Genomic DNA, 25,562 nt, shown 5'->3' with positions numbered 1-25,562 from the left:
GTTTGCTCTGTTCTTCATCTTCTCCTCCATTAAAAGACAATCCCTCTCCCTGTCTGAAGGGGCAAAGGAGTGAGCAGTGGATTTTTGGAGCCTGAGAGAACATCATCTATAGGCACATGGAGAAATAAGACTCAGCCAAAGGGGACCAACAAAGCAAAAGGGAACACAAGAGCAAAGCCAAACAAGGCCTGTCATTTTGGGATGCTAATCAAGATCTGATGAAGTTTCTTTCCAGCAGCTAATATTTTATTCTATCATGGGAGTTAGGATATGGCTGAACCAACTACAGCCAATACTCCTTTCACAGGATGAAGAAAGAAATGCTGAAGTATTTTCTAGCAATGATGAGGTCAAAAGATCTTTCAGAGTCTGACCTGGTAACTATTGGAAACAGAAAGCGAAGATCCCACCAAGTCGTGAGATCAGCCTGGTCAGTCCTCTTGTAAGAGCAGAGGGCTGGAAGGGAAAAATAAAGCTCTTCTAAAAGAGAGGGAAAGGGCTCAAGATTGATGAGGTGGGCAGTAGCTCATATTTACATATCTGGGGCCTCCTTGATAGCAGAAAAAATAAGTTAACCAAAAAAATAGAAATCTAATCTACATTCACTTCCCAACTTGTCAAAAGGCCTGAGCGCAAAGCAGCCACGCTTGGCTGCTCAGAGGTGTTCCTCAGAGGGACCCCGACCAATAAATCTGTTTGATTTCCTGTTATGAGAAGCAGACAAAGAGATATGGCCAAGGATGGGCAGAGCTGTCTGCATAAGGGAAGAGCCTGTGCTTTCACCCCAAACTCAAACCCACCCTCTCTGAGGTTAGGAAAAGTTCACTTCACTTTGGGGATTTTTTCGCGTTACTTCTCATTTTCGTGTGTTCCCGTGGGAGCTGGAAGGAGATGGGACAAAGCGTTTCTTTCCTGCTGGCAACGGGCAGCCCTGAAAGTGTCACACAAAAGTCTGCTCTTGAGAGATTTCCAGTCCAAGGGTGTGATCTTGCAACCCCTCCAGATGTGAATAATGCAATGACATTTGTAATGGGTTTGTGGCTGGTGAGATTGTCTTGGCATTGCTCTGCAAGTGCTTTCTCCTCACCACTTCTTTGCCGCCTTCTAGCCTTCACCCACTGCACATTACATATACACAAAAAAGGAAAGCAAAGTTTTCAGATCAAAAAGGTCATAAGGAAAAACTTTGCTGTGAGGGTGCTGGAACCCTGGAGATGCCAGCAAGGCTGTGGAGTCTCCTTCTCTGCAGAGATTCTAAACCCACCTGGACATTGTGACCCTGGGCAAGCTGCTGTGGGTGTCCCTGGTTTAGCAGAGGGCTGAACTAGATGATCTCCATAGGTCCCTTCCAACCCCCAGCACACTGGGATTCTGTGTGGAAAAAACTTGTTTTCCAAAGCCCTGGGGAGAATCTGTACAATGGTTACAACATTGCTGAGCAGCAGCTGCTGAAAGGGGTGCTCTCAAGAGGTGACATCAGAAAAGCTGTTTTGTCTGCAGTACATAGACAAACAGCCTGATCCTGCAGCATCTGACCGATAGACTTTGCACAGCATGAATTTTCCAGGTGTAGCAGGTCCAGGGTGCCATTTGGAAGCAATTAGGATGGATGTGGCAGCATTTTAATGTATTTTCTGAAACACCACACCCTTTCAACCCAAACCATTCTATGATCCTATGATGATTTCTTGACTTGCATTGATTTTTCTGTTGTGTTTCTTTTTCAGAGAGACCCAAAATCTATGAAAAGGAAACCGATTTTGATAAGATCGAGCGGGTGGAATTAAGAAGCAAACACAAGATCCAGTGCACTGTGAGTGGGAATCCTGACCCCAAGATCGAGTGGAAGTGGCAGCCCTGCAGCCTCACAGACACTCTGTAAGTGGATGTTCCTATGGATGAATATGTTGCAAAAGAGTTTGATAGTTTCAAGTCAGTTTTTCTTTCCAGTACCTCCTATTTATCTAGTTAGAAATCAGAAGCAGTAATTCCTCACTTAATGATCTCCAGGGTTATTAACCCAGCAAGCATCTGGTGGCTTATGGGGTTTTTTGAGTTACAAGCACCTTCTGTGTTATCAGAATTGTGTCAAATAAGTTTAAAATGACTACAGATCAGGCTTGAATTCTCTTTAACTTGACCAGCAATGTCCCTCTGACTTACTAAGGTCTTTTCTTACACCTCCTGGATGCAGTCTATGTGGCTGGCAAAGAAAAACCAGGCAGGTGTGGAGGTACCACACTTTTTTCTCCTCTAAGAGCTATTGTCAGACAAACCTGCTAAAGGCTTGGCTTCACTGAGTTGCCATATGGAATCTATGCCACTTTCTAAGGGCTGTCTTCCCTAGTGCATGCTGAGCATGGGTTCCTGTGGTAGCATCTGCGTTGCAGAAGCTGAAAAAGGTAGCCAAGTCCGCAGCTTCCTGAAGCCCTTTTTTGCTCAAGCCTGGAGGCAGCCTGAGGTGTGAAGATGCAAAAGGAAGTCACTAGGTCAAAACTGTCAGAGAGGAATGAGGAAAGTTAAAACTCAAGATAGACATTTTCTTTGCTCCTGCTGTTGTATGAGCACAATAATCTACAGACAGGGGTCTTGCCTCAGTGCTCCCCCTGGTAGCCCCAGGGCACAGACAGGAGCCATGTGTAACAATTCACAATTCAACTCTTGCCTGCAACAAAAGGGCTGAAGTCAGGTTTTCCCTCCATAATAAAATGAAAGCAGGCCTAAGAAGCAAGAGAGAAAATTGCTGGGTGGTTCCTTATTATCTCACCATTTTGTGCTATTAATGACACACCATAGGAGAAGGGAAAATCAGAAAGTTCTCTGCTGCAGCAGTTACAGTGCTGCTGGATGATATAGTGTTAGGTTGGGTAAAAAAAAGTGACTTTGTGTCCCTCCAAAGGGAAGCATCAAGGCAGTTAGACTGCTCCTGTAGGAATAAACCAGCAGAGAGCTGCAGGCTTAAGTAGCCTTTTGGCATTGAAAGTCAGCAGGTGTACAAGCTGCTGCTTTGGAGGTGTTCAACAAGACCAGAATGGAAACACTATAAGGAAAATGGTTCTGCATTCCATTGGAAAGCCACAGAGATGCTTTAATAGGACAAGGGACAATGATTAGAAACTATTGCAGGATCAATTTAGATTTGACATTAGGAAGTTCTTTATTATGAGGGTGGTAAGACATTGGAACAGGTTGCCCAGGGAGGTGGTAGAGGTTCCATCCCTGGAGACATACAAAGTCAGGCTTGACAGTGCTCTGAGCAACCTGATCTAGTTGGGGATGTCCCTGATGACTGCAGGTTGAGTTGGACTAGGTGACCTTTAAAGGTCCCTTCCAACCCAGTGCATGATTCTATGATGCTATGAGTCTACGACTCCATGACCTGACATCTTTTCCAGACCTTTCTGTCTAGGGAGAAAGAATTGGCAATGAATGACAAATTAAGCCAGATTCAAACCAGTGACCTGGTGGCAAAAGACCTTGTATAACCCTTGTTACAACTCTCTGATTCTCTGATCTTATCAATTTAAGTACAATTGCAGAGTGGCGTCTACCTCCTCAGGCCTCCGGGCCAGCCTTATCTTCGTCCAGCAGAAGCTGTAGGAGGATTCCTGTGGGAAATGACACAGCCCCCATTTCCTTCTGTTGTCTCACTTCCTCTCTCTCTCTCTTTCTCTCCCCCCTCCTTACTAGAGCACTTTGAATCCCTAAACACCATCATTGTTCCTTAGAGCTGTGATGTGATTTGCTTCCTTTGAGTTTTTTCCCTTCACCCTCAAGACAGAATTGTGCCTTGCAGGAAACCACTCAAGACATCTTCTAATGAGGCTCTTTGAGAGCTGGAAAGCCTTCCTTGATCCAGGGTGTTCCCAGTATTTGGCAAAGTAGTGGCTGATTTATGGGTTACTTTTCTGCAGCATCAGCCCTTGGTCAGCACCTATAGACATCCATATTCATTTTACCTCCTATAATCCTATAGCTGGGCTTGGTGGGATCAGAGGTTGCTGGAACCAGCCATAGGAAGCTTGGCAGCTCTGCTGAGGAGGAGGAGGCAATAAGGACATTTTCCTGTTGCACGTTGTGATGGATTGTGCAAGGTGCAGTTGCAGTTAGTTGTGAAACTGAACTGGCTTCACTAACTTGTCATCATGGAGTCACAGTTTGTACCACTCAGCCTTGCTTGACTGGAGCTGAACTGGCTACAAAGATGTGGAGGGTCCTGGAGCATCTCTGTGAGGAGGAAAAGCTGAGAGACCTGGGGCTGTTGAGCCTGGAGAAGAGCAGCCTCAGAAGGGATCTGAGCAATGCTCAGCAAGAGCTAAAGGGTGGGGGGCAAGAGGATGGGGCCAGATTCTTCTCAGTGGTTGCTGGTTAGATATTGATCTTTGTCTACCTCTGTCAAGGTGCTTTGTAAATAAGTTTGCGATGCTGCGATGATGAAACAGGGAAGTTTCACAGGTAATAATCTCCAGCAGCAACAGCTTTTAGTTTTTAAGACCTATGCCTGTTGTCTAAGAATAACACTTCCTCTCAGTAATGATGCCTCCCTGGATTATCTGCAGTGAGGTCTTGACCACCACCTTTGCTTTTCTACCTCTAGATGCAAACCCGATGGGCAAAAAATTGTCGTTCGGGAGAACATGTTCATAGGAAACAGGATCAGAAGCATTGAAAACATAACTGTGAAGCATGGAGATAAAAGAAAGGTATGTGTCTGATGAAAAGCTGTGCAATGATGTCATGGAATAGCAGTGGGCTCACATGGAGCTCTCACCCTGCAGTTCCCAAGCTGCCATGGGTTGTTAGCATGCTTTGAATTCCACAGCCCTGGGATCACTTTCAGATCTCTGCTGTTTATAAGTGCTGGGATTCTGGCAGTGATGTCACATACCCTGTTTGAAACTCTCCAAAGACTTTTGGGTCAAAAACCTCCCTGTCTCCCTCAGTCCTGAGAAAGTGTGAGACTGGTTCAGTGCAAGAGGGGTCCTGTGAAGAGCACACAGCTGATAAGGACTCTGATGAGCTCATTAAAATCCTCAGCACTTAGCACTTTGTACCACCCAAGCTTTCCTACTCTCCCATGAGCAGAAGCTAGACAGCCACATAATTTCAGAGGCCTCTGGTGGCCAGAGCCTGCTGGTCTGATCTTCAGAGTGATTAAGTGCCTGCAGTACCTGCTTGTCCCAGATGGAACTGTCAACTTTTCTTCACCCATTTGGGTTGCCAATGAAGGTGGGAAGACTTCCTTCCTTCCACACTTCTCTGCCTGCTTCCCCTTCCAAACAGCACCAAAAGCATGAAGTGCAATGATCCCAGCCATGAATTCTCTGTTAAATATTGGTGTCAGTGAGAGATACTGTTCACACACATGCATGCTAATCCTTGAGAAATTCCTGTAGCACTTCTGCTCTAGATTTAGACTTCTGCCTCTACCCTGGAGAAGGTTCTGTGGTCTGGCTCAGAGAACTGGTTTATCCGTGTTGGACTTCTAGAGGTTTGTGGCTTTAGGAGTGTTTTTCCAGATACAGGTTTTGAGGTGGGTGCTTTGGAGAGCTCAGTGCCCAATCCTGCAAGGTGCTGAATGCTACTGTTTGTATCCTGGTTTACCTTTAAGTGTATGATAATTCTTGGGCTACTCCCATGCTTAAAGTTAAGCACAAAGCTAAAGTGCTCTTCTGGATTGGGTCCAGACTAAATCGGCATCTGGCAGGATCAGTGCCTTAGCCATCTGCTCTTTCTCATGGAGACTTTCCAGCTCTAAACATAATCTAAACCAGAGCTCTGAAAACATGGAGGTTGGGCTGGGAATGAGAAAATCAAGTGTTTGCATTTCATTCCCAAGTCTTCCCCTTGTTGGAATATATTTATAAATCAGATTTATTTGGATGGCATAGTGCCCTTAAGCTCTGGTTTTAATCTGTCCTCTAAGAATTTTAGTTCTTGGGTAAAGGCAGCTATGTACAAAGTGCTAATTACTTATGGAAAATGGGGATTGGTGACATGTACCTACAAGTTCCTTCCTTTTCTAAGACTTTCTGGCTGCTGCATGGACTGAAGAAAGTTTTGCAGCCCTCATGGCAAGTGTTTCACCCCATATATATAGTCTAAACATACCATGTGGTATCCAAGAGCTTAGTCTAGATCTGATGATCAGATGTTAGTCCCCATGTAAAAGTGAAGGGTTTCATAATTTCTGTGACTCAAAATATCTTGGTTTACTGAATTGTCCCTGGGACAGTGAGACACCTCAACAACACAGAACTAGAAGCATTTTAACCTGTTTTCTTATTATTGTGGTTGGTTTAGGGGTGTTTTTGTTGTTGTTGTTTTGGAGGGGTTTTGGTTTGGTTTTGCATGAGTAAACCACTTCCAATTCTTCTTTTACCAACTTTGCTGAGGCAAATATGCAACTGGGTGAAACTTTAGTCTGTTAATGGGCCTAAGAGTTTGCTGCAGGCTCTGAATGAGGTGTTTTAGGAGTGCCACAATGCTCCTGGATCACAGAATCGTAAATTGGTTTGGGCTGAATATAACTTTATAGTTATATAAGTTATATATAACATATAACTATAACTATATAACTTATATAGTTATATATAACTTAAAGACCATCTAGTTTCAACCTCCTGTCATGGGCAGGATGCTTCCACTAAACCAGGTTGCTCAACACCATGTCCAGCCCAGCGTTGAACACTTCAAGGGAGGGTACATCACAACCTCCCTGGGCAACCTGTTCCAGTGTCTTGCCACCCTCGCTGTTCAGAATTTCCTCCTATACTCCAGTCTCAATCTCCCCTCTTCCAACTCAAAGACATTGTCCCTCATCCTGTCACTCCCAGCCTTTGTCCAAAGTCCTTCCCCAGCTCTCCTGGAGCCCCTCATGCTGTCAGTACAAAACCTTGTAAAGTCCCTCCCCAGCATTCTTGTAGGCCCCCTTCAGGTAATAGATTTGGTGGAGCATTCCAGACACCTCCTCAGTCTGTGTTGCTGGTGTATGATTAGGGATTCCCCAGCATTATCCTATCACCAGATTTCCCTAGGGGAAAAAACAACAGTGCTACTATCTCTAGGTACAACAATCAGAAATAGTGCCTAACTCCCAGGACACTATAGCACCTACCCATGGGTCAGCCCTGACATCACCACATGCCTGAGTTTCCTGCCTGTAAACTATGGTAGACACCAGAGTGCTAGGAAAGGGGAGGTGCCACTGCTTAATGCAAATGAGGACTGTGGTGGTTGAATCACCATCCCTCTAGATGCAAAGATGCAGTGCTGAGGGGCACAGTTTAGCACCAGTCTTAGTCAAGTTAGTGAATGGTTGGACTCAATGATCTTAAAAGTTTTTTCCAGCCAAAAAGATTCTGTGATTCTATGAGGGAACCTCATTAAAATGACAGTCCTCAAAAGCACTCCTCTTGCTCCCTAAGAGCTTTGCTGCTGCTTGCACCTTGAGCTCCACAAACAGCCCTGAGGCTGCTCCTCGCTCTGCCCTGTGAAGCTTTCTCTGCTCTTCCTATGGACTTCAGGGCATCCTGAAGCATTAATTTTTTTAGACATGTTCAACAGCTCAGCCTACAGGCCATTAACTTAAGCTTTTACATATTTCATTATTAAATTTTCATTAAAATATTTCCTCACAAGTTACAGAGTTTCACAATTTCTAATCTACTCATTATTTTCATCTCCTGCTGATCCACTGGTTGAAAACACATCCTGAGGTGTTCCCTAATAATCTTCATGTCCTGATTAAGATTTATTCAAATTTATCAAACTGGATTTTAGGAATCTCAGGTTTCAGTATTTTGTCTCCCTGCTTACATTAGCAGACAGTTCCTCTCCCTCCCCCTTTCTGAAGTCCAAGGCCATCTGTGTTAAGTGGAGTCTTCAGCTAATAGAATATAATTCAACAAAGACACTGATGAAAACTCAAACCCTTCAGACCTTTCCTTATGTTTTATCAGTCCTTATTCCCACCAGAAATGGAAAAGACAGGAAACAGCCCAATCCATTCCCACCATCTCCTAGCAAGTAATTCATCTACATTGACCAGCCAGATGAAATAATAAAGATGTTGGAGGCTGGCTGAGCATGCCTTTTATTGACTGGGTTATGGAGCTGGGATTAGCTGAGATTGGTTATTTTCCCTGTGTGATGTGAGCCTGTTCAATGATAGCTGGAGCCTCACAGCAGAAGGTGGAATTTTCCTGGGCTAAGTTTTCTCATCATTCCTAGAGTTCACCCTGGAAGAACTGCATCAACATATCCTGGTTCAGCAATGTATGGAAAAATGCACTAACTTGTTAGAGCTGCTAAGAATGTGGGAACAAACCTGCAGAAATCACCAGTTCCAGAATCTTGCTCAAATGCCAGCTTGCAGGGCAGCAACAAGGATTTTCCCAGCAGGCTGCTGATGCTTGATGTGATTTTTGGTCACATCGAGGTCTTTAGACATCTGTTTGATGTCTTGATAAGGAAAAGTGGCAAATAAAAGTGAAGTCTCCTGTCATTTTCATCACAATCATTATTACATTATTATTCCACAGACAGAGAAGTGAATTTCACCCCACTCTTCTAAAGGCTGAGTCTCACATGGAAAATATGTGGTTATTGCTAACATTAGGATGGGAGGGGTAATTGCTCAGGACTAACTAGCACCTACCCTAGGGCCAGAGAATAATGGGTCTATCCACACCAGAAATGCTTATCAGTTCCTCCACCTCAGATCTCTATTTTTTCCTCTTTCCTGACCCTTCCTGATCACAGGATACCACCATCAGCTCAACTGTACTCCATGAGGAAGGCAACAGGGGTTGGGAGGGCCCCACGATAGTCATCTTGCCTAACCCCCTGCAGTCAGCAAGGACATCTCCAACCAGATCAAGTTGCCCAGGGCCCCATCAAGTTTGGCCTTGAATGTCTTCATTGATGGGATCATAAAGTCACATCTTACAGGGAGAGAAACACTCCCTGTCAGAGATGAAAGCAAACCCTGCAAGTTCTCAGTCGACTCACAGACTTCTCTCAGTTGTCTTCAGTCCATCCTTTAGCATGCTTTGAATGAATGAACCAAACCCATGGATTGGAACTGTCAGGCTATAAAAATAAGTGTCATTCTGTGCCATTCAAATAGATGGATTAGGAGCCAGCTGAACCTTTTCTTTGTGAGGTCTCTGATGAAGTTCTTCTAATTTCATCTCCCTCTAGCCACCTCCACCCCAGCTCTGCCAGAGTTAGACAGCTGAGAAGTTTTCCACCCACATTTTCTACTCCTCATCCTCGCCCACATACAGCTAATGATGTGAAGGAGAGAAGAACTGTTAACTAAAGCTGTTGGGAGGGAGGGATTAGACAAAGAAAAGAGAAAGCAAGGAGTAACAAGATATATTAATTCATGCTGGTTCCAGCTTAAAAAAAAAAGGGGTCTAGGGCACTGTCCTTACTACAAGATGTCTCAAAACACTCATGGTAGATGGTTGTGGAATGTTATTTGGCTCTGTCTACAATAGCTTGTTTTTATCAGTTTTACAGTGCAAGACATATGGACTTTATTGAACTATTCCATTATGAGTTCTCCCAGCAGCAAATGTCTATTTACTTGTCAGAGCTGTTCTTCAGAGAGCAGTCATTTTATTCCTTCTCTTACTGAGATTTAAACTTGGTTTATTCTTTTATAGTAATTATTTATTAGATAATAATCCTTTCTTTGGGCTGACAGTATTGGGTGGCCTTTGTGTTAAGTAATAAGAAATGGAGCCCTTTGCTTCCAAATTCAACACAGGGAATCCAAAGTGGACTGAAGGTTGTTTGGTGTTTGGTATGCAGTGAGCTCACAGGATCCCAGCCCAGCTCCCACTAGGAAGATGTCTAGACATTACATGCCAATAATTTGTTATTAACTACCATTGGTTCCAGCACAGCCTGCACAGAAGCTAAGGACTGAACAGCCACTTGTGGCTGGAGTACATTGGCAAGGGTTAACGTGTCATTTAGTCTGAACTGCTCTTGACTGGGACATGGAGTGGAAGATAAATTAAAAAGTGCAATCTTCCAGGCTGTAAATAGTTCATGAATAGCAATATTCACTGAAGAGTTTCAATATTTCAAAGCAATTCCAGATTTCACATCAGCATTATTCTTTAGGCTTAGCAGAAAGTGCTGTGCTCTGTCTGGGAGCACACTTTTCTGGGCAGAAGGCATGAGAAACAGCTTTGATGGGAGAACTGCTTTGAGTAAGAGGTTGGACACAAGATCACCAGCAGATAGGGACCTTCTGTGATTTCGTAAGTCTAGATGCAGCAAATGCCAACATGTCTCAATTTTTTCTATCCTGGCTCTGATTCCAGGAATGGAAAATACTTTGCCAGGTGCATGGACTAAGCACACAAAGCAGATTATCCCCACAGAATTTTTTCCACTCTGTACTAAAGGTCCCCAAATGCTGGGACTGTGCCACTTCACTGAGAGGAGGAAAAGAAATCTGCTAATTGTCTGCACTTTTAATAATGGGAAAAGATTCCTTTGGTTGCTTGAGTTCAACCCTTTTTCTCAATTCAGCTTCTTTGTATAGACTTTCCTACCTTCCCTACCTGCCACTATGACCAAGTAGAGACAAATTTCACATTTTCAAGTGGGTTCTTCTTGGGTTGCCCACAGTAACGGGTGATGAACAACTGCCAGAACATCAGCAGTGTGAACACAATGGGGCTAAACATCTAGGGATTCTCCTTTACTGATTACTCCTTTACTGGGATCTCCTTTACTGATTTCAATGGGATCACAAGTACTTCAAAAAGCAGATACCAGTGCTGGCTTCCTAAATGCTTCTTGCAGGGCCCCATTGGCAAAAGACAAGACTATGGGGTCTTAGAGAGGGAATGATGGTTTGGTAATGCCCTCTGGTATAGCATGTTAATGTTCGAAAGCATCACTCTCTTGTGGACAGAACCAGCATTAGGTTAGTTTGGCAAGTGAGAACTTTAGTTAAGTTGCTGGAAAGACAATTAGACTTCCAATCTCAGGGATTTTCCTGGCAGCACACAGATAAGAGTGAAAAGCTGATACATAATGATGTTGAAGGATTCATTTTATTATAAGAAAATCATAGTCATTCTTTCTAGCTCTGAAATCACATGTATGTGTCTGCTGGCTGCCCCTGCTTGGAGGACTCTGGGAGGTGCCAGTTCTAAGACAAGACCATGCAGTGTGTTATCCCTTGTGTTATCTCTGTGCTCACATGTGTAGCAAACTGGGATCCGAGTGCTTAGCAGGGATTTTTGAGCACACCAACAAGACAATCGCTATTTCTCTTTTCCTCAGAACATCTTCCCCAAGAGTTTATTCCCAGATTCTTTTCCCACCATCATTTTAACATCTTATACACCTCCACACCTCGACACACTGAAGATTAGCTAAAATGAGGTCTCAGCACATCTATTTGCTTTTTTTTTTTATCCCTTTTTTTTTTTTTTTACCAATTTCTATGTCAGTCTCTTCTTGAGTTATGCAGTTGGAGACATTGGCATCTGTGTGTGTCCAGGAGTGTGTGTGTTTACCATTACCACCACTGTCCCCATCCTCCTGACACCCTTCCTTCTAAGTATTTATAAGCATTGATAAGATCTCCTCTCTTCTCCTTTCTCACTTAGCAAGACTTACAGCTGTTACATAGCTGTCCAAATGTATGCCCTTCTCTCCTCGGCAGGTACATTTACATAGTCTTTTTTTCCCTTCCCAAATATAAATGCTATGGTCTCCAGATGAGCAAAAAGATCTTGGTCCTGATTCAGCAGTATTTCAAAAGGCAGTGTCTGCTGTTTAAAGTCAGGGGCAGTCCTTGGAACATGTGCTTAGGAGTAAGCTGTGGCATTAGTCCCATTGCTGCTGGAGCAGAAGGAGGAGGATGCTGCTACTCTGGGTGATGTTACAACCAAGTTATAACTATTCTCACATCATAAATCAGAGCTTCACAGCTCTTTCTTTGCTGGTCAGCAGAGGGAGCTGGCCTCTTTTCACCCCTAAATTTGGGGTTCTCTGTTCTTAGTTAATTTCTGCCATTGGTGCCTACAAAAAATAGAACTTTTCCACTTAGCCCTTCTTCTGCTGAAAATGTTCCCCATTAGAAAGCAAAATGCACATGGGATCAAATCCTTGGAAACTCATTTCCCTCAGGATTTGAAGTGCCAAAGCTCAGAAAATCTTGAATAACTCTCTGAAAATACATCCTGCACAGCTACAGACACACTCATGGTGCAGCTTTATGAGGAGCAAAGGAATGTCTTGGGTGAGTTTAGTTTAGGATATTAAAAAGAAAGTCCAGAGATGCTTTTGTGCACTTCAAAGCACTCTCTGGAGATAAGGACAAAGGGCCAGAGGGTTGTTATAAGATTTGATTCTCAGACTTCTTAGAGAGCATGGCAAAGAAAGTGATATTTGTTCCAAATGTGAGGGCTCAGAGTTCCTCAGGTGAATGGCTTCAGGGGAAGCAAAGTAATCTTGCAAGAACATCTCTGTCTTGGTAGGTTAGACCCTGCTTTCTTGCTGCTAGAAATAATTAAAGCCATAACCTGTGGATAGTCCTCCATGAGCCTGTGATACTGCCTGATGACAGTGACAGGGATGACCAGATGGCTGGATCCTCATTAAGAAGGCCCTGGACAGAAGAATGCTTAAGTAGACAAAAGTTCTTAAGGACATGTTTGCGTTCAGCCCCACGAGTAACCAAACCACTTCCTTCTTCTGTGTGGTGAAGCTCAGAACAAATGCTCCTTCCTTCTCCTTCATGATCCTCCCTTTCTTCTAGCAAAGCAAAGCAAAATCCTGCAGTGTTCCTCATGCAACATCCATAGGAATGATATTTCAGCTAATGTCACATAAAGACCTTGGCAGTGTGTCAAAGGGGAACCCAATTTTTCATGGGGAAGACAGGGAAAAAATAAAGGGAAGGTTTAGGAAAGAGGAGAGAAGAGAATTAACAGAGATGAGGTGAGGTGAGGTGAGGGATTGAAAACTTAATAGAAGCACTTGTCTGTGAGCTTCACTCATTGCCAGAAACTCCTTTGTCAGCTGGATTTCTACCATAAAAAAAATATACTTATGCACTATTCTCAAGCCCCTCTGTTCAGCCTCCCCTCCACTTTATTTCTTTTCTCTTTGTTTGGCAGATTGTGAGCACACTAACCATGGAAAACAGCAGCACATCAGGAATCTATTACTGTGTGGCTTCAAACAAGATCGGTGAAGAAGAGAGGAGCATTGAGTTCTACGTCTCAGGTAAACACCACAAGAGACACTATACAAAAACCAGATGCTGATCCTAGAACCACAGAATTGTTTGAGATGGAAAAGACCTCTGAGATCATCAAGCTTGACTGCTGACCCACCACCACCATGATCATTAAACTATGTCCCAGAGTACCATGTCCACAAGTGTCTTGAACACTCCCAGGGATGGTGACTCCACCTGCCTGGGCAGCCTCTTCCAATGCCTGACTACTCCTCCAGAAAATAAATTGCTCCTAATATCCAACCTAAACCTCCCCTGGGGCAACTTGGGGCCATTTCCTCTTGTCCCAATCAGTTGATACTAGGAAGAAGAGACCAAGACCCATCTTACTCCAACCTCCTATCAGGGAGTTGTAGAGAGCAATGCGGCCTCCCCTCAGCCTCATCTTCTCCAGACTAAATAATGTCAATTCCCACAGTTTTGATATGATTTACCATCACGTTTTATATGGCTGCTGAGTGCTTGTTAAAACTGCTGGGAACCCCTGTCTGGTGTGTTTTCAGAGCACACCTTATGACACAGTCCCAGGTTCATTCACCACATGGAAGGTTGGGTCCTGAAACAAGTGGACAGGTGAGTTTGATGTGTCCAGCATTAGACCTGATCCCCCTTTTGCCCTTTTCAAGCTGCAGATGCACACTAGCTGCCTCTGTCTTAAAGCAATGCTCATGACATTTGGGCTCTGTCCTCATGAAACCTCTAGCAAAAGCTAAGTCTTTTGTAGTCCTCCAAAGGCCTGAAGCTTCTCCCTGACTCAGGGGAAGTGTTGATCTCCAACTAAATCAGCAGACATAGTAAAGGTGAGCAAGGCCAATATACAGCCCTAATCCAGGGCTGATATCACTGGGAGTTATTGTGACATTGGATTCCTGCCTGGGCAATTAGCCTTTCCAGTGCCCTTTCAGGAGGGAGGAGGTGGACATGATATTTCTCCAAAGAACACAAATCCAAACAAATATCTGCTTAACCTTTCAACACTGAAATTCTTTAGTAGTGAGATCAAGACCTCCATAATGCTTTCAGTGGAGATGGGAGTTTAAAAAAAAAAAAAAAAAAGAAAAAGAAAAAAATACAAGAGTCCATGGACAGCCTTGTTCAAGTGCTCAACCAGAACAAACTGACTCATTTCTGTGGTATCTTGCTGGATAAGTGGATCTTGGCTGATAGAATTTGCATCAAATAACGCTTTTCAGAATAGAGTGCAGAATGGTCCTGGAAGGTAAATGATTCTCACTGCTTGGTTTCTCATGAAACAAGTTTTGAGGGTGAAGCTTGCTTGTGGAAGTGCTCTTCATCCCCCTGACTCTCATTCATGTCTTGTCTTGTTTGACTTCATTGCTCTGAAGCAATTGATCTTCTCAATGATGATCAATAGCTAAAGAGTGGGGGCAAGAGGATGGGTCCTGGCTCATTTCAGTGGAGTGGTGACAGGAGAAGGGGCAATGGGCACAACTGGAACTCAAGAGGTTCCATCTAAACAGGAGGAGAAATTTCTTTGGTGTGAACTTAGTAACAAAGGTATTTCATTTTACCCCCTACCAAGCTAATAACTACATGGGCTTTTTTTAAGATCAACCTAGCAATGTTTTGAGACACAAATGTTCGTCAGGCAATTTTAATGATGAAGGAAATTAATCACCAGGTGAAATTCCTGGCAATGGTTATGTTGGAAATGTTTGCACTTGGACATCAGAAAGAAGCTCTTTACTCTGAGGGTGGTAGAACGCTGAACAGGTTGCCCAGGGGCATGATGACAGCCCCATCCCTGAAGACCTTCCAGGTCAGGCTTGATGGGGCTCTGAGCAACCTGCTCTAGTTGCAGATGTCCCTGCTGAGTGCAGGGGGTTTGCACTAGATGAGCTTTAAAGGCTCCTTCCCACCCAAACCATTCCATGATTCTATGAAAATAGAGTGACTAGGGCTTGGCAAAGCAGATAAATCCCTGCTTGTGAAGAAAAGATTGAGTCCATGCCATTCTGGGAAGAGGCAGATGCTGAACGAGCAGGACTGGCTTTTATAAGTGCTGTGTTTAAAAATAGTGGTGTTTATGGATCAGAAAGAAATGAAATCTTTCTAAATGTGGCCCTCCTGAGCCTAAAGTAGGGCATGTTGCTGCAGTAAAATAGCAGCAGAGTGACCTGCTGCTGAGTTTCTTTCCATGATGGTCTTCTGCTGAGTAATGCTTATTACTCCAGCTAGTGGTCAGGCTGCGAGAAGAGCTGCTGCTGAAGGTCTGTTTCACAGATGAAAAAGAAGGACTGTCTTCTACTGACTGCACTTGGAGAAGGCTAACAGACTGCTAGGTTACTCCCACCAGGAGATGCCTCTAATCTTTATGTTGGAGGGACATTCAGGAACTGTTTGTGAGGTACCAAAAAGGGGAAGTCCAAAAGGTTAAGGCCACTTTGCCATTGCAAGGCTGATTCATTTCATGAACATGAAAGTGGAGATAAAGGCTAAGCTGATACTGAGAGCACACAAATGATGCATTGGCCTTTAGAACAAGGTCTAGCAAATGTTTGTAGCACTTCATAGTGCTCTGTTCTCTGCAAAACAGCTGCCAGTTGTGGGACCCCACCTCTAATTCAGTAAGTCGTTAATTTTCAAGACCTGTTCTCCCATTGTCTCTCATCAACAAACATGTTGGTGGATCCCGAGCTGCTTTCAAGCATTTTGGGTTGAATTGAGCTCAATTAACTTCTCACTGGTAAGAAATCTGTAGATGCTAGAGGCTCAACTCTCTTCTTCCCTCAAAAACCTATTCCACCAGGTCAGGGCTGAAATGTTTTGTCAGGACACAGGGCTACAGGGAAACTTCCTCAGGTGTTACTCTGTCTGCACCTGCTTTTGGAGCCCATGCCTTTCTTCCAGCTAGGGTTTTCATCACCACCACATGCATATCAGGAAAAAATGTGTTTATCCCAATGGAATAATGTCAACAGCCATTTTGTTTTTCCACTGCAAAGCCCCCACAAAAACTCCCACAGACACTAGAAATAGCACTGGTGTCTATTTTTAAATAATTTCTTTTCCAGCAGAATGCATTTCAGGGAAGGGTCAACAGAGCTTGGAGGTCACAGTGAAACCAAACCATATAAGGGATTCAACGTGATGGGAAATTGTAATTCAGTGACAGCCTGAAGCCTCTCTCAGCAATTTGTGGAGATGTCCTGACTGTCAGTGTCACAGTGAAGCTCTCCCAAAGCTGTTCATGACAGCAGAAGCTTCCACAGCAATGCAGTAGCAGTCATCTTCCACCATTGTTTTCTGTAAATCCTTTTTACTGTTCCTTGCAGAGACAAACATTTGTCTCCTGTTCATCCTGCCTACCCCAGTTTTGACACTAGTGTTTCCATTTAAGTCAGAAGACTATTTTGTCTTGGGAAGAGGCAATGTGGGCGAGCCATCAAATGCTCAGAGCTGCCTCATGTCATTGTTCACCACCAAAGGACACGCAAGGCAGATTGCAACCTTCTTTAATGCAGTGAAAAGCTGACCTGATGTCTCCTGGAGGTGTTCTCTGCCATGAACAAGTATTATTTACCTCCTAATCTCTGCTCTGCACCTTGGAAAGGGCAACTATATATTATTGTAGGTGCACAGTAAATCAAATTCTAGCCTTTGTATGATTGCAGTACATACAGCAAAATGAGTTCCCACCCCTAGGAAACCTCTGAATGTTCCTTGAATATAAATGAATGATGGTAAGAATAACAAATAATAATAAAACCTCCTTTTTAAGGGCTTATCAGATTGCAAAAAAAAGCACAGAAAAACAGAGTTAAAGATTTCTACCAGAAAGAAAATATTATATTTCATTCAGGAGATAAAAATCTCCTATCAGACACTAGAACAATGTAGGAACTGGGCTGTTCTACAGCTGCTGCCATCTCCATTTGCTTATTCTCGATGTGTTCACAGGATTTATGAGAAGCTCGGTGCCATTGCAGCTGATAGGGTTCAGTCTTTCTTGTTCTCACTCTCCCTACATGCCTGTGCCTGATGGCAACCCCCTCCCAAATCCTGACAGGCACAGGGATGGAATTTGGGAAGGAGCAGGAGTTTTGAATTACACACATTATTGTGCAAAGCACAGGAAATTAAAACCAATTAATTCCTTGTAAATACAAATGGAGCCAGACTTGCTTTTGATTTATGCTGACTTTTTACCTTCCCCCAATGGCTCCTTTCCCTATTTTGCCATGGAATCCCCCACAGTCCAGAGAGAAATTTGCAGCTACCACACTGTAATCCAATAGGAAAGACAAATGTTTGGTGACTGCTGATAAAAGAGAAAAGGCCCCATGGTGCATTCTTTTAGCCAACTTATTAGGAGTCTTATAAAACACTGTATCTGTTCAGAGAGGGGAAGTTAATGACTGCTCAGGTTCAAGATTGTGTAAGCAAAGCAGTCTAAGAGATGAACTGACTTATAATGTGCTCTCAAAGCTGCAGTTACTCCCCAGATAATCCAGGTAGGAGGAGAAAAGAAAGATGAGACCAAGAAATGCTTTACCTCTCCTCTCTTTTCTTTCTCTGTAATGTAAATCAATGAATATTCTATTAGAGCTGAAGGAGTTTCATGAAAGGCTAACAAGATGGAAGAGAATAGCACAGGTTCCAGCTAAAAATATTCAAAATGCTAAGTAAAAAATGCTGGTAGGAGAAATGATAAGAAAAACAAGCCAGACACTGCTTCCAGAATGTTAAATTAGTGGAAAAAAAACTCTGCACTGATCAGGTCCAGCAGCAAGGCAATATTATCCAGCATCCTTCACAACTTGGGGATTGGAAATCAGCACATCAAATTCATTTGGAATTTCATTGAATCATAGAATTGGTTTGGCTCGAGTCCAACCATCAATCTAAGACCACCATGACCATTAAACATGTCCCAAATTGCCATGTCCACACATTTCTTGAAGGGAAAGCAATTCTACCACCTCCCTGGGCAGCCTGTTCCAATCCTTTCAGGAAAGGAATTTTACCTAAATTTTACCAACCTAAACCTGCCTTGGCACAATTTCAGTCCATTTCTTCTCCTTCTAACACCTGGTACTGACCCACACCTTGATCACAGAACCCATAATGGTGAGGGTTGGAAGTGACCTCTGGGCTAAAGCAGGGAACCCACAGCAGGTTGCACAGGATCACAATGGCCACACATTTAGAACCTCACCAGAGAAGGAAACTCCACAGCCTCTCTGGGCAGCCTGCCCCAGGGCCCCAGCACCCTCACAGCAAAGAATTTTCTCCTCCTGTTCAGACGGAACCTCCTGGGTTCCAATTTGTCCCTGTTTGACTCTTGGTACCACTGAGGGCTACATATCTCCGAGCACTCCAGCCCATGTTGTCACTGTCAAAAGTGCCTCATCCCAAGAGCCTTTGTATTCCCCTGGGGTGGGCTTTTCCACAAACATTCAAGGAAACTCATCTTGCAAAAGAAATGTCAAAAGTTGTAAGAGAAAGGTATTCCTGAAGAAAAGGCTTCTTGAGAGGCAAAAGGGCAAATGGCTAACTGCCTAAGGCCAAGATTTGGCTTGCCCTCTGAATTTGTTGGGATTCGCTCTGGTTTATTCCAGGTAATGTGGCTAAATTCCACCTCATTGCTCACCTGGAATCCCCTTATACTTACACTGAGTCTTAGCACAGGATAATTCAGGCTGGAGGAGATCTCAGGTCTCCCAGATCATTAGGCTTAGTGAAGAACAGTGCCTAACCGAAGATCCATGTCACTTAGGACTATAACACTTGCTGGAACAAACAGCAAATGCTTTGATAAGAAACTATGAATAAGGCCCTTTTTCTCCTATTCTTGATTTTATAGACTGAATTGTTTGAGTTGGAAGAGACCTTAAATATCATCTAGTTGAAATCCCCCTGCGATGGGCAGGGACACCTTCCACTAGACCAGTTTGCTAAAGGCCCCATCCAACCTGGCCTTGACCACTTCCAATGAGGGGACACCCACGACCTCCCTGGGCAGCCAGTTCCAATGTCTCACCACTCTCACTGTAAAGAATTTCTTTCTAATATCCAGTTTATGTCTTCTCTCTTCCAGCCTAAAGCCATTCCCCCTCATCTTATCACTACCAGACCTTGTAAAAAGTAATTTTGACAGATTCAGGGGAGATGCTGAGATGCTGCTTATGCCACATCCCAGTGTTTTCCCAGGACCTTAATTGTTCCTATTTAGAGAGTTCTGCTGGCCTCAGACTTTTCCCTGTTTTTGATAAGCATCATCTTGACATGTTGGAACCACAGGACACGAGATGTGAAGAATGGATGTATTACACAAGTCAGTTTGAGCATACAGCCGGCACCAAGCACGAAAGGGAGCAACTGAGCCTAGCAAAATACTGCATAAACTGAAATTTCATGAAAAGGAAAGAGAACAATTTTCCCAGCTGTGGCCTGAGGGGTCTCCTCTCTTTTGGAGAGATTCTGGTGCTGGTCTTTAAAAACCATGAAGCAAAGCTTATTGGTTCTATTCCAGATGACTTGTGAAGAAGAGAGGCTTTTAATCATAACTGAAAGCTCCTTCAGGGCTCTCTATTTTATATAATATATGGTTTATTGTAAGGCAGATTGGTTATTTCAACAGCCTCACTAGTTATGTTCAACTAGAGCTTCAGCAGAGCTTTTTCAAGAGTTGGCAGTGTGAGCCCGTGGCCAAATTCCAGATCCCATGTGGAATTTGTCAGATGGCAAGTGCAATGCAAACTTGCTCCTCTAACTTTTGTCCTTCTCAAAGTACCGTCCATTTCATACAAGCTTGAGAAAGAATCTTATTATTTGTGAAAGCAGCTTACCATCAAGGAAGCATCTTGTAGTGACAAGGGAGGATGGCTTTGAGCGGGAAGAGGGGACTTATAGACTGGATATTAGAAAGAAATTCTTTATAGTGAGGGTGGTGAGACTCTGGAACAGGTTGCCCAGGGAGGCTATGGATGCCCCCTCCCTGGAGGTGTTCAAGGACAGGTTGGATAAGGCCTTGAGCAGCCTGGTCTAGTGTAAAATGTCATTGTGACTGGCATTGGGATTGGAACTAGATGAGCTGCAAGATCCGTTCCAAAGCAAACCATGCTGTGATTCTATTATTCTGTGATTCTATTATTCTATGATTCTGTGATTATTGCTTTGAGAAAGCAGCGTGGTACTGAAGCAACAATCTGTCAGATTTACTGCATGTAGTGTTGATGTCCAAAGAATAATCCAGAGCAAGTCCTCCAAAAGTGTCCCACCCTTTTACTACATATCCCTAGTACAATTTCACAAGAATTCCTCATAATCCTCATCCTCTTGCAAACCCTGACCTAGCAGACAGGAGAATAATTCCAGGTCATCCATGCACTTTCATTCAAGTCTGCTGGGTGGATAGGTCGCTGAAAATAATAGAATAAAAAGGGGAAAGAAAATCTTTCAGACACAATTTAATTGGCGGTCTCTGGTGACTAATGCAACTGTAGGAATGTGTCTGCAGGCCATGCTCTGGCATTCTACTCAGAAACATTTTTTTCTTGTTTTCAAATTGATTCAGTTTGCCACTACAGGGAAATTGATTTTTCTTTTCCTTTTTTTTTTTTTTTCTGGAGTGAAAAGTTACTAAAAATACAGCAAGAAACAGCTTACTCTTTTGCAGATCAGTTGGGCTTGTGTCTCTAAGTATTTCTCTGCTAAACATAAAGGCCTCAGGACATATCCATCATTAGATCAGTTAATCCGTTCAGTGATCAGTAAACATCCACCACGTGATGAAAATACATATTGGCATAGCTGAAAGAAGGGAGAACTGCGAAGGCTGTTCAGTGGGGAAGGACAGTGTTACTCACAGAATCACACAACTGTTTTGGTTGGAAGAGTCCTCTGAGGTCACTGAGTCCAACCTTCAACGTAAGGCTGCCATGGCCATTAAACCATGTGCCAAAGTGACATGTCCACATGTTTCTTGAACACCCCCAGGGATGGTGACTCCACCACCTCCCTGGGCAGCCTGTTCCAATGCCTGAACTCTCTTGCAGTAAAGATTTTTTTCCTAATATCAATTTTCTAAATTAAGAAATGGGATGAGGTTTCTTTATTATGCAATTATGCTTCCAGGCACTGATTGCAGATGGGAAGAGCTCCCCAACACATTTGTCTACCTGGATAGCAGTCTCTCTTGATTAAAATCTCTTAGTCCATTAACTATGTCTATATATAAACTTTAATTACTTGAAAAGATAATGATTAGAATGCTGAGGGCCAAATGACCACAGATCAGCAAGAGGACACAAGAGGCACATTCACTTCCCTCATCTGCAAGCACCAGTGTCTGGTTGAACATGCAAACATGGGTCTCATTAAAACTGGCTGGGCTTTGAAATTTGACCATCAAGATACAAACAGGCAGGGAAAAATCTTCTCAGTTATGTCTTAATTGCAAACATGTTTTCCCTTTCCCCTAGATGTGCCGTTCGGGTTGCAAACAGACCCACAAGTCACCACCATAGTGGGGAACGATGTTCAGCTGACCTGCAGGGCCTCCAAGTACATCTACAGCCACCTGGCCTGGTACTACCCTTCCGCAGAGATGGCCCTCAGTGACTCGGTGATCAAGAAAACTGACAACTATTCCATTTCTTTGACACTGGTCATGACTAATGTCACCAAGGAACAGAGCGGCCTCTACAAGTGCAGAGCCCAGAATCAGCACAACAGCACTGACACACTCGAGCAGACCACCCAGCTCCATGTCAGAGGTAGGTGCTGCCACAGGGAAAAACAAGGTGATACCAGAACAGAAATGCTGGGCATCTGCTGCTGCCTTGGAAGTCTCTCAAAGCAGATCCCCAGCATTTAGAATCATAGAATCATTTCACTTGGAAAAGACCTCTAAGACCATTGAGTTGAACCATCAATCCAAGACCACCATGAGCAATAAACCATGTCCCAAAGAGCCATGTCCACACAATTCATGAACACCTCCATGGATGGAGACTCTACCACCTGCCTGGACAATATATTCCAATGCCTGAAATTCTTTCTTTCCAATTTATTAGGCACAATCCTAATACAAACTTTGAGCTCTAGTTTGGGGCTTTTGTCATACTACTGTAAGTGCATGACACTCAGCCATGCATATGGAAGTGTTCAACGCCAGGCTGGATGGAGCCTTGAGCAACCCGGTCTAGTAGGCATCCCTGTCCATGGCAGAGGGTTGGAACTAGATGGTCTTTAAGGTCCTTTCCAACCCAAACCATTCTATGATTCCTGCTCAGCGCAGGCACATGCATGAGGAAAAGTTGCTCTCACGACAGCTGTGGCTCACACAGCTCCCACCTGAGTGGGAGGAGATTTATTTTAGGAAACAGTATGAGCACCTGCCTCTTCCTGGAGTGTGGAGGAAGGGAAAGAATCTCACCCTGGCATTAGGGAGTGCTTGGCTTGTCCCCACAGCCTGTACCAGAACCACCTGTCAGCATCATCTGCCGTGGAGGCACTGGGCTTCCTCTGCACTCTGTATTGAAGCAATGAGCTTTCCTCTCCCCTGGCAGATATTTTTATCCATTTAGTCAAATTCCCACCTACACAGACACCTACACGTGACGGCTATGGGAAAAACACAGCTAAAGTGGGAATAGATGCATGGGAGAACTGGGGTCTGTTGTTTGTCCTGCACATGTCAGAGAGACAATTCTGCTAGAGCACGTGTCCCTCCAAACCAACCCCCCTTCTCCTGCACAAATAAGGTCTTTTAAATGTACTGACACCCCCCAGCTACCATCCTGCTGCAGGTTTGATGTATTTTTAATGCTGTGCTTGGGATTTTATTCACTGCTTCCCTGTACCTTTTATAAATGAAGACAAAGAGAAGGTTAACTTGCTTTGTAGTAAGTAGGTAACTGCACTCATGATGCAGGACATGAAATCCTTAGATATCTTTCCTCTTTGCCTCCTCCTTTCTTTTTTGCATTCACTCTGCATTTGCTCTGCCCACTCACTATTCTCTGTTTTCTTCAGAGGATGAGAAACTCAAGGAGGCTTGAACTGAGAGCAAACCTAAGCTTAGCCACTTTGAAAATAAGCCAAACTACCTCACCCACTTCCCATAACCTTTTGTAGGATTTTTGCTACAACTCACCATCCAAACCTTTACCACTTCCAGCCCAGAAAGGCCAAACGGAAGGTCAGGGCCATGCAGGAGGACATAGGAGAGAAGGCGGCAGAAAGTGTTTTCTGAAACCTCATTGTGTACTTCTTGTCTTTGTGCCTGCAGCAAAGGCAGCACCATATGTGATACAAAACCTCACAGATCTGGAGGTTAACATCAGTGGCAAGATCGTGCTGGAGTGCAAAGTCAGCGGAACACCAGACCCTCAGATCACGTGGAAGAAGAATGGCTACCCCATTTCAGCAGCATCAGGTGAGCGTGGCTGCTTCCCCAGCATGCTGTGATACTGTACCTAACAAAGCAGAATGGACTTTCAGGTTCACCACCAGCATAGGACCTCTAACTCGATGGCTACCATGAGCATGACCAAGTCAGGACAGAACACACAACCTCAGGAGCATACACACAAAGCCAAATATATCAGACCACCAGAGTAGTCTCCAGCTTGGAATCTTGAGGTCAAAGCTGCCAACTGGTTGCAACCCAACACCTGCTTATGCAGCTTGCTTTGAGCTGGTGGCAGCATTAGTGTCTGCACACAGGCAGATAGTCTGCATAAATTAGCATAGCATTAGGAAATCGAGGAGCACAGCTTGCTGCTGCTCAGCCTGCATGTGAGAGACAACAGCCCGTGTTCCAGTGAGACAGAGTGTACCTGCTTGGCTGGAAACACCAGCCTGAACCATTGCACACCCTTGGGGTCTGAGCAGAATCTACTGCAGCACCCTGTGGGCTGTCACCCGACAGCAGGGTCCAGGGCATGCCATGGTACACTGTGCATGCTCTATCCTCCATAACACAGTGATGAGAGCATTCTCACAGCTCAACTGGTAAGGCCAAAAGTCTCCCGGGGTGCTTAAGAAGATTGTGACCAACAGGTTGAAAAGAATTCTTCCCTTCCTCAGCCCTAGTGTGGCTCCTCACTTCAAGAGAGACAAGGAACATTAACCTGAGGAGAAACTTCTTTGCTGTGAGGGTGCTGGAGCCCTGGAGCAGGCTGCCCAGAGAAGTTGTGGAATCTTCTTCTCTGGAGAGATTCCAAACCCAGCTGGGACATTGTGATCCTGGGCAAGCTGCTGTGGGTGACCCTGCTTTAGCAAGGAGATTGGACTGGATGATCCCCAGAGGTCCTTTCCAACCCCACCATGCTAGGATTCTGGGGTACAGTGCTACCACAGGTAGCATGGGCTCCCTAACCTGAGCCTGGAGTTTCTTCTCAGCATTCTGTCCTGACATCTCCTATAAATCATGGAGAATCCCAAGACAGTAGCTGGTCCTGTGACTTTAATTTTGCATCCTGGACTAGGTAGGAGATCTAGGATCATCCATAATTCAGATCAGAGTGTTCTGAGAGAAACTCTTTATAGCTACTGAAATTTTATAAATAATTCTAGAGGGACAAGCATGTAACTCATCCAAGCCCTAGAAACATAAATAAAAGATTGGGAAAAGACACCTCAGGGTAAATATTTCAGCATGGTGCATGGCAAGTTACGTGCTGTACTCTTGTTAACAACAACAGGATTCATCAGCAAAACACCCAGAAACTCAAAAAGTCTGTCCCTTTCAGATTCCCAGCCTGACCCCTTTCCCTATTTCTGTCCCAAATGTGTCCTTAGTTTTACAGCTGACTTCTCAGTTTTGTGCCACAAATCAGGAAAAATTAAATATGGTAAACTAATCAGGAGAATTAAACGTAGAAAAGCCTCACACAGATCATATCTAGGCAAACTTCCTCTTCCCACTCCACCTCTAGCCCTTAGCTGCCTGATTGCTTCATGAAAAGATTTTTCCAGGGATGTGCATAACCTGATCTCCACGTTCCACGTGTAGAACTTCCACTGACCCACGGCCTCCAAAATATCAGTTTCTCCAATAGTTTCACTGAGTTCCCTGTTTTGCAGGGCAGCTAAACTATCAGAAAACCTCCCTTCACTAACTGCCATGGGAGTTTTCTCAGGCGCTGTCTGCTCCTAACAAATCAAAAGCCACATTTGCTGTTGGCTGTATGATTTCCAAAGAATTTACACAGGTAAAGGAGGAGAAAAGCAAGATCAGGGAAAGGTTATTACCAGACAACAGTGAGGAGCATGGTATTAAAATACCTCCTACCAACAATGCAGACCA

The 25,562-nt window shown here is 44.0% G+C and overlaps 1 protein-coding gene across 1 annotated transcript in view; it reads left to right on the top strand.

Moving 5' to 3' along the window:
* Positions 1-25,562, top strand: part of LOC104300147 (vascular endothelial growth factor receptor kdr-like) — a 148,793-nt gene that overhangs the window by 87,320 nt on the left and 35,911 nt on the right. Inside the window, exons 10-14 of the mRNA XM_054169355.1 lie at positions 1,728-1,878; positions 4,598-4,703; positions 13,161-13,269; positions 21,730-22,023; positions 23,541-23,687. Of these exons, the coding sequence (XP_054025330.1) occupies positions 1,728-1,878; positions 4,598-4,703; positions 13,161-13,269; positions 21,730-22,023; positions 23,541-23,687 (807 nt within the window). The remainder of the gene's footprint in view (positions 1-1,727; positions 1,879-4,597; positions 4,704-13,160; positions 13,270-21,729; positions 22,024-23,540; positions 23,688-25,562) is intronic.

Source organism: Dryobates pubescens, chromosome 18 (assembly GCF_014839835.1).
Source record: "Dryobates pubescens isolate bDryPub1 chromosome 18, bDryPub1.pri, whole genome shotgun sequence".
Classification (NCBI taxonomy): domain Eukaryota; kingdom Metazoa; phylum Chordata; class Aves; order Piciformes; family Picidae; genus Dryobates; species Dryobates pubescens.
The sequence above is the reverse complement of the archived record's forward strand: the minus strand, read 5'-3'. Positions and strand labels throughout refer to the sequence as shown.